Source organism: Limanda limanda, chromosome 5 (assembly GCF_963576545.1).
Source record: "Limanda limanda chromosome 5, fLimLim1.1, whole genome shotgun sequence".
Lineage (NCBI taxonomy): Eukaryota > Metazoa > Chordata > Actinopteri > Pleuronectiformes > Pleuronectidae > Limanda > Limanda limanda.
The window spans coordinates 8,316,809-8,326,781 of NC_083640.1; the positions used below are offsets into that span (position 1 = coordinate 8,316,809).

General features: G+C 43.2%; 1 protein-coding gene across 1 annotated transcript in view; it reads right to left on the reverse strand.

The window, feature by feature from the left end:
• Positions 1 to 8,201, reverse strand: part of pbx3b (pre-B-cell leukemia homeobox 3b) — a 58,470-nt gene extending 50,269 nt beyond the window's left edge. The window contains exons 1-2 of the mRNA XM_061071612.1: positions 7,356 to 8,201; positions 6,642 to 6,715 (exon numbers count right to left, since the gene is read on the reverse strand). Coding sequence (XP_060927595.1) covers positions 6,642 to 6,715; positions 7,356 to 7,603 — 322 coding nt within the window. The 5' untranslated portion in view covers positions 7,604 to 8,201. The remainder of the gene's footprint in view (positions 1 to 6,641; positions 6,716 to 7,355) is intronic.
• Positions 8,202 to 9,973: the final 1,772 nt, after the last annotated feature.

The following is a 9,973-nucleotide window of genomic DNA, read 5'->3' on the forward strand; positions in this document are numbered from 1 at the left end:
ATGTACTCTGGATGACCTCCACTTTCTAAAGATAGGGAGAAACCAGCAATTTTTGCTTTTTTTGCTTTTCAATCCTGATCAAAAGAGGAGCGAAAAGGAGGGACAGCATTCCCCTGCTCGCCGTCATTAATCACGGCTTTCTGGGAGCAAGCGCATATTAATTTCTGTCATCCCAAACATCATTTGGTATTGTTATGCCACGGCTTAGTCCTCATTCACCAGCAGACGCCGGCCGGTCCTCCCGGTTTGAGGGAAGACAGGGCCTGTGTGGCTGCGTTTCAGAGCAAGAGGCCTTTATCCCTGGGGCTCTGACACCAATTAAGCCATTTCACCGAGAGACGAAAACAGGGCCCGCAGTTTCAGTGTAACATGAGCCAGCATCTAGCTGCTGGCCCCTCGCCATCTTTCCATTACTTCAGACACAAAAATGAACTTCAAGGACTTAAGAAAATAAAGAGTGTGTGCTTAGTGAATGGCCACACTGACTCACGACAAAATTACCAAAAAAAGCAGTTTCAAGTCTGTCATTAGCTCCATTAACGCAATTATTTGAAATTATTTTAAATACAGATTTAAACTCACAGGCAGTATCAAAACAATGCGATGGTATTATGCCACAGCTGATAAGAAAATCGCTCTGTCTGCACCTCCCTTTATGTCTTTTTTCTGCCTTTTGCCAACAGCAGAGTGGAGCTTGTCTTCGGGCTAAAGCAGAATAATGCAAGGCTTGTTATGAATTAAATATTAGAAATCTTAACACAGCAGCCAATAAGAATTATTTGCCTTATTAAAGCGGCAGAAGACGCTGATTAAAATTTCATTGCATTGCAGTCTTTTTCCCATTTCTGCCTTCAATACATCATTCTAATGTAGGAAATGTGGAACAATAGCACGTGGAACAATGGGAAGAGGGGACTTTATTTTCTGGCTTGCAAATGATGAAAAGAGCTCCGGGTTTTTTTCTGCTTTTCTGAAAACAATCGGGTGTAAAGAAAAGAAAAAGAAAAGGTGACAACGATGTTTTATTCAGTTTACGTCGCAAAACAAGCTACAGACGGCTGAAGTGTCAAAATATTAGTGAGCTTTAAAGTGTGTACATCTACTGACGTCTGCCTCTAATTCCTTCAACGTGTTATCTACAGAAATCCATCACCTGTCGGAGAAACGCCACACACACACACTCACACACACACACACTTTGTCTTTGAAAGAGTTTAAATAAAGTAAAGGTTACATGAGCCAATGGTAAAGCAGTGGCTGTAGCAGGAGTGTTCTCAGTGCTGTTGCCCTCACAAATGATGGGTCATTTACTTGTCCACATGTAATGTGTACAGAGTAAATGAACATCGCGGTGTCTATTGTCCCATGAGGAAAACTCTTCCCTGAAACACTAGAGCTAATGAAATAGAGACCTATAAATAGCAGAGTCATTACTGAGAGAGGACTTGCTTTGCACCACTCATTCACTGTAACCCTTTTTACACTAATAACTGGCTCCATGGAGTCCGACGCACTGCAGCCACCGGGTGACACGGTGACGAAACGTCTCGACACAGGAGACGGACCAACAAGTTCACGTGAAGTGTGTTTTTAAAGAGGTGAGAGTTGAGAGAGTAGTTCAAAAGTGCCATAAAAAAAACTCGTAATAATAATTAAATAATATTCATTTTGAGGAATACATAATTAAATTAATATAAGAAAACATGTATATTACTACAGCTTGTTGGATTGTTTAAATATAAGAAAAAATATATATTTTATGCTACCAAAAATCTGACTTTGTAAAATTGTCTGATGGAATCTAAAATGTGAAAAAAAGTAAAATTAATAAGATGCATGCTTTTGGCATCAGGCTCTTTCAAAGCAGTTAAAACTAAAAAAAAAAAAAAGTAAAGGCTGGTTTAACTCTGTCTGAGGTCAAAGGTCTTATATAGTTTCGACAAGAGCTCATTTAAAAAAAAAATCTCTGCTCAGCCACATCTCTACTCAGCGTCTCAGGTCATCACTTGAACTACAGCCTCGTCTCCCTGCTGCAGGTTTATAATTTCACATCCAGCCAATGAAACAAACAGATGCCACAAGAAGAGAAAGGGCAACGCAAAGTGTCTCCAACAGCCACGTTCCTACTGCTGTAAACTCATTTCAATCAATCCTTCCTGTTTGCATCCAAAGCAGCCACTGCTGGCTGCCACCGCCTGAAGATAACTATTTCACCACCTCTGTCATGCCTAATTAACAACTCAGATGTACAATTCAGAAATTTCGCAATTAACCTACTAAAATATTGTTGGAGGATGCTAATTGTTATGCCAGTTGCCATAAAGACTCATTTGCATAACGTATGTGCAAAAAACAATTATGAGCTGTTGATCGCGCAGGAGCCCGCAGAAAGCGCTTGGAGCGGTGGAAGGGGGGGGGGGTGAGAGAGACGTGTGCAAGATGGGTGCTCGTGTGTGCAGATGGAGGGACAGCACTGAATCATCGTGCAAAAAAAATAAAAAAATAACAGATTTGAGGAGCCGTACGTGCAGATACCAGGCACCACTGGTGCACAGGCATCTATCTGCACAGCACAAAAGCAGTTACCCTGCCAAATGAAACTGATATGTAAAGCCTTTGTTTTTTTTACCCCCTTCTCCTCTTTGTCTGCCTCTCTTTTTTTCGTTTCATCTCTGCTGATGAGGAAACGGGAGGGTGTTTGGGAGCTACTTAGATAATAACCACGTCTTCCCCCGGTCCCCCCCATGCTTCAGAGGAGGAAGCTCTGTAGTGGCCCTGCCTTTGAGGCAGCCAGGAACCCAGCTGTGCCCGAGCCATTTCGGCACAACACTATCTAGTCACTGCAGCCGCTTCACTGGGGCTCTGTGAAACAAAAAGCAGCCAAAGTCAATTGTCTCTGCTGCTGAATAGCTTTCTGTTCTCTGTTGTGTTTTTTAATGGAGGTTTTGCAGCACAAAGAAAACCTATAAGGTTAAAAAGATACAGTCTCATGATATATATTTGTGTTTTCTGCATTATAAGAAGGATTTTAGTTGCATCTGCTTTCATAATAATAATAATAATAATAATACATTCATATTAATAATTATAACCCTATTGGAATGAGAGGGCTCATTAACTTTGTCAGGGAACATTGAAATTAATGTTCCCTGTAGATTTCAGAAATGCTTACCTCCTCAGTCCTAACTCTATTTACTCCAGGTAATGCTTTTAGTCAGCCTTGCATGTGGTTAATTACAGCCTCATCCTGAACTGTATTTAGTTAAAACAGTCTTTCCTGGCTGATCATTACATTTAGCAGAGGCCAAACCGATGCACATACTTGGAAGCATGGCCTGGCGGTCTCCAAGAGCCAAATCAAACACGGCGACACCGGCTCCGGCTGTGCAGCGTGTAGTCCCTCCCTAATCCAGTGCTTTAAACACTGCACCGGAGCATTTATCAGTCTGCATCCACCACACTCTCTCTTTTCTCTCTCTTTCTCCCTCCCCTACCTCTCCAGACCACCCCCCCCCCTTTCTGGACCTGACGAGTCAAAGGTCAGGAAAACAACAAGTCAATACGCGGCCAAAAGAAGCGCCATGCAGCTGAGAGAGCTGTGGAGAGGGCTAAGCCTCTCCGTGGCACTCTGTGATTTAGCCTGTAATAGTTTTCTGTAATCTCTTTCTATTGATTAAACCTCACATCAGAGACGAGTCCTGCTACAGAACCTCTCTTTTCCTGGTCAGAAATACCATATGGAGGTAATCTTTCACCTTTGTTATTCTTGCCGCTGCCGCTGCTGCGGCTGCTGGGAGCCTCACTCCCGAGCATGAGAGCAAGACAAGGGAGAAGTCGGCGGGATAAAACAAACCCAGCACAGAGAGAACTGCAAAAAGTCATCTGCAAACACAGACCACGCTCGCTCATTGTCTTCTGCAGGTAAAAGAAACACAGGGTGTCTGAACGTCTCCTTTGTCCCGAAACACTTAGAGACGTGCGAGAATAAAACATTTTAATTGCCAGTTTTATGTATGTATGTACCAAAAAGAAACAGCATCTCACACTGAAGGACAAAGAACACCACTTGCCAACCCAATCTCACATTTAGCTTATCTAAATGCAAAACCAAGAAGAAGAAAAAAAACCTCCTGCTAAAAACACTCAATTTAGTGACAGGCAAATGACTTCATGCTGCCACTTAATCTCATTTCTTGCATAATGCTCTCTAATTAGCATATCAAAGTGAATTAATACTTCTAGGACATTAGCAATGCAGAAATGTGCTGTAGCTCTGTAATAACAGTTAGAAGAGTGGCAGAAACTTCCAAACGCACCGAGAAATCTTCCCAAACACCTTGACTCTGCTAGAAAATGCTCTTTTGTCACTTCTGCGCTTCAGAAAAAATAAAAAAATAAAACATAAAGATTGTTTACACCATTTCCTATGTGCCTCACCTGTCATCACAAAATATGACTTTTAACCTAAACACATCTAAAGCTCTGAAGCCAAACCTTTCGACGCTCTATTTATGTCCACATCAGACAGCAAGTCTCCACAACATGATACATGTGCACAGTAATTACAGCGATGATTCTTGGACCGAATTCAAATTTATTATTAAAAGTCTTTTTCTGCCAACGGTGGGTCCCATGGCTGATAGGCAGCGGCCCCTGTGCCATCTGAACGCACGTGAGAGAACCGAAGGGAGTCCAGTGAGCGGTGCTACTGGAGCCTGTGAAAGGATCAGTGTGTGTGTGTGTGTGTGTGTGTGTGTGTGTGTGTGTGTGTGTGTGTGTGTGTGTGTGTGTGTGTGTGTATGTGTATGTGTATGTGTGTGTGCTGGAAAAAAACAGAGCGGTCAACAAGGCCATCGGACCAGCTGAGCTCTGTCAATGGCTAAGAGGGAGAGGCTGTGACTCTAAACCACAGGTTAACCATGCACACACACGCACACACACACACACACACACACACACAAGCACACACATACACACCCTCTATTCTCCCCGTCTCATCTCTTTCTCACACACTCATTCCCCGGCACATACACACTATGTCACACATGAACATGCACTGACATAAATTACTTTTTTCAAATTTTAGTTTTTTTTGCTTAATTCAGTGTGTACCTCACAGCAGAAACATTCAAATCAAGTTTTAAATCAAGTGATTTAAGTAACATTCAGAGATTAAAGCAGGATGTTAATTTTGCTTAAGTTTGAAAATAAAACCTTTCTCTCAATATTTTTTATCCTAAAGTTCAGCAGATGAATTAATGCTTCTGCACTGGAAAACAATTTTTGCATTAAAATCCATGATGCAAAGTAAAAGCTGGCATATCTTGCGAGAGGTGTGAGCTGCATCCTCTGTGTTTCTGTCTCAAGTCAACAGGCGGACGAACAGAGCAGAGCACCTCGGCTCGCCGGTGGACGCTCTGCCTGCCCGTGTGAACGCCACCTGTGTTGGGGAAGTTCATAAAACTTTTATGATCTGCCCCAAACCAATTTGCTCATAAACTGCACAAAGGTCACAAATCTGACGAGGTGTCACGTTTGCTAAAATTACACTAAAAGCAGAACATTGCTTCCTTCATATTCGCATTATTCTTTAGCTGAGAAATGTAGGCTACATGTGACGTACAAATAAATAGTACATATTTGAAACATCTGTTCAGGGGTTTCATGAACAGAGCAATCACATAATATGAAGTGATATTGGCATAGTGTTAGCATCTTTTTTACAGATGATAACTATGTTTTTATTCAATAATTTTAAGGGATGGCGTTTATCAGATGCCCCATAAATATTGTGGGAAATTGTAGAAACAACCGTTTTATACACAATAGTGAAAAAAACATACCGGAGCAAAGTTGGAGATATGACAAAAAGTACAAGACACACATTTTGTAGCATTAACTATAATTTCAGGTGTCTTGTGGTGTATGTGTGTATACGTGCACACACACTTAGCCTTAAGTGTTCAGCCTTCCTCATAAAAATCTGCAGATGCTTATAAAGAGCAACTGTGCAATATTCAACATAAATAAATTATAAAAAAATACAAAATAAAAATCTATAATTTCCAACAAGCTGATTCCAGCATTTGAATTTTCCAAGCATCAACCGTCCATTTGTGAGACAGGGGTCTGCATTCAACAGCAACACAATCCCAGACTGGTGGGGGGGGGGTGTAGAGCTGCCTTCACATGTTGAAGACGTGTAAATTGCCGTGCGGTTATAAAGCATGTATTGTGTGTGATCTCAGCTATGTAGAACATATGCTGCGGGATTTCCCCCATCCTGCTCAGCGCCAGGGCAGAGAGGCTGAGAGTCGACTTTCTGTTTCAAATCCAAAACAACCACCGCTCGCAAAACTGAAACATGAGCATCTTCAGTGTAGAGTGGGGGGGGGAGGGACAAAAGAAATACCTCTACTGTCACACTGGGACTGTTCCAATGTGGCACAATGACATATTTAAAAAAAAAGTGATTGATTCATTTGGGCAGAGGTCCCTTGTAACCTGGATGCAGGCTGCCATCACATCACTGGGGGGTTAAAACGCCTGTGTGCTGTATGGCATCCAGGCTCCAATACTAAATTCCCTCAAGTTCATGTGAAATTATATATATTTATTTAATTTTAAAACAAAGACCTTACCTGTCTTTTCTTTGATTTCACAGAGAACGCTGAAGAGTGCTGGTTTCATTCTGTGACAGTTCAGTCCATGTTTCCTGTTTCAGTATAAGACAAGATAAAATAGTGAAATAAGTTCACTGATCAATCACATGTTAAACATTAAGGACCGCATTGATTATTGCACATATCAGATGTAGCTGTCACTATAAGTTGCAACGTTCCAACACACAGGTCTCTCAGGAGTATTTGCACAAAGTTCCAAAGGGAAATAAAAGTAGCATGTGTGTTAATATGAATATTAATGCTTCAAAATAAATACAGTGCCACTGACAAAATAAAAGATATCATGAGTTTACAGGGATTCATTTCCTGTCTTTTCACTGAGCCTCTATAGTTTTTGCAGCAGTGTGAAGATTTTACTAAAGGACGTGTGTAAACTTTTTGGAACAACATCCCCTCACGCAGACACACACACACACATGCAGCTGAAATAAACAGCTGCTGGCTTCCTCACTGACAACTTTCTCCGTGTGTCTCAGCTCTAAATGCAACCTCGGTGTAAGATTATCATTAAAGCCACTTCCAGTCTATTGTAACACATGGTGGAGTTAAAAGCTAAAGAGGGGCCACAACTCAACAATGATGCGTTCAGCGTTTTTGCTGGGGATGGAGGTTATAGGGGGGTGGGTATAGGGGAGAGAGAGCGAAGTTAATAAAACATATAAATCAACCAACTTTGCTTGCGCCTCGTCCAGACTCTGATCGGTTATGGTCATGATTTGATGGAGAATGTCACCAATGTCTTGTTTTCTTCCGTCCCCGTCCGAGCCGTCGTGTCCGTGGGGGGGCGGCAGCACCATGCCTCCCTGCACCGAGTGGCCGGCCAGACTCACGCCGCCGATCGACTGCATGATCCGGGCTTGATCGTCCATACTAGCCGCTAAAGAGTCTGTGCACTGGGACACGCAAATTGAAAAACTCATATACGAAATGGGCTACAACATGTGCCGCAGAACTGGAGGGGATGTGCGCGGCTTCTTCAGCGACACAGGGACACGCACACACGCTTTTTCTTTTTCTAAATAGACTATACAGCAGGGATGTGTTTCGCGTAAATCTTGTGTCCAAGTTCTCGCTGTCCTCTTTTTGTTTATTCTCTCTCTCTCTTTACGCGCGGTCCAAATAAGTGCCAAAACGCGCGGTTGGGTTAGTGGAGAAACGCATCAATCTTGTGTTTTGCGTCTTCTTCTTCTTAATCAAACTTCTTTTTGTCAGAACTGCCGGTCCATCGCGTCCCGTAGCGGTCCTCCTCTGGGTTTGATTCTGGGGTTTGACGGCAGCTGCACACACAGGAACGCTCCTTTTCGGCGGATCTCTCAGTTATTTGCGCTCTTCTTCTTCTTCTTCTTCAAGGGATCCCCGGTCGCATTTCCTCTTCCAGCCAAGGGGGGAAAACACACAAAAATGTCCAAATCCTCCTCGGGAAGCACCGGCAACCAAAAAAAAATATCCAATGTTGGAAAAAAACAAATAAGAGAAAAGAAAAAATCTCAGGCTTTGCAGGTGTTGCCAACTATAAACGTGCAGAAATCACTCCGGCAGCATTTAGAAAAAATACACACATTCTCGCTGCATACAAGGCGGCTATAAAAATATGAAATGTGCAATAAAAAAAAGTTGGGAGATTTCTTGTTTTTTTTTAGAAAAAAAAGAGAAAAAAAAAACAACACAGCAACAGCGAGGAGAAGGAAATTAATTAGGACACAGCGCTGTGCGTAAAAAGGCGATGCGCAAAAAAATATCTTGCCCTGCTGAAATTTATGAGCTCCAGCCTCTTGCCTGTGTGTGTTTTATGTTGTTTGATGGCAGCGGTGGTGAGCGATTGACAGTGTGCCAATGCCACTCACTCAGTGCAGACGTGTCAGAGCGGGGAACAGGGGTAGGAGGAGGAGGAGGAAAAAATAGAAAAGAATACAAAATAGGAGCTGGAAATGCACGCTCCGCCCTGCAGAGGAGGGGTCTATATTCTTGTCACTTCTTCGCCTGAACAACCTGAAAAACAAAATGTTAAGAGCCGGTACTCAGGCTGGTGGTGATTATATTGATGAAAGTGCGCGGGCACGGTCCCCTCTTGCAGCCGGGTATCCTCGTCTCCTTTGCGCGTTCACGTGGAGCTATGTGCATATTCTCTGCGAGGAGCACTGATGAAGATTTAGCCCCCTTGCAACAGCCCGGGCAAATACATAATGAGAGTTTTTATACAGTTTGATGTGGAAGTGCACAGTCCCCCCTGTAGGAAGGAAGGGAGGGGGCGTGGGGGGGGGGGAAACGAGCCCTTGGTTCAAGCCAGGCGAGCAGCAGCAAGCAGCAGCAGCAGACATGTTTATATTATTGGAAAGTAAAGCTCTCCTCGACCAATCAGGGGCCTGCGTGACGGAGACTGACGATCCCGGCGTCCTATTACTGGCAGATGCATGAGGGTGAAAGCCCACCCACCTCCGTCCCCCTCCATCTTCACACTGCTGCTACAAAAGGGGATGGGAACTTCTGATTGGCCGTTGCCCCGAGTGACATCCATTGCACAGGCAGGCGGCGCTGCTCGGTGCTCCTCCGCAGTTGCTATGGCAGCAGACAAGTTGTTGAGCTGGATGCGAGGCAGCAAATATACTGTGTGTGTGTGTGTGACCCCCCCACTCCACCCTCAACCATGAGCATTTAGATCGTGGATTCGTAAAAGACAAGGGGGGAGAAAATGGGGATTTGCTTCATCTCATGGACATTTGATGATAACAACCCAGGGATAAAGAGTGTGTGGAGTTAGATGTTCCGGTGCTGGAGTGTAACAGAGAGGCAGCGAGGGAGGGGGAGTGGGACCCCAGGCCTCGGGAAGGAACTTTTGACTGAGGGGGGTTTGTTGGATTTGAGTTTGATGATGATCATAAAGATATATAAAGTCAACATGAACAAGGACTGCTGTGAAGTGGCCTATACTGTTTGAATTGAAATAACCACCATGGATGTGATTTGTCCCAATTCCAGGCCCCAGGTAATCAAACATGTGTTAAAGCGTAAATAGCGACTTAGGTGTAATTGAGATCATTATTTTTGAATTAGGCTGAAAAGATTAAGATTTCATTTGAAGACACTGTATGAATTATCACTGGAAAATGTGGATGGAAACTGCACTTTCCACTATTTTTAAATTTCAGTCTCATTACTCTCTTTTTGAAATCGTTGACGAGACACACAGGGACCAGAACAAGTTGACAAAGGGAAACGTTTATTCTGTGGAAGCTGATCTGCTGGTTAAGTAATACACACTGAAATATACATATAGTTTTTGCAGTCACTTT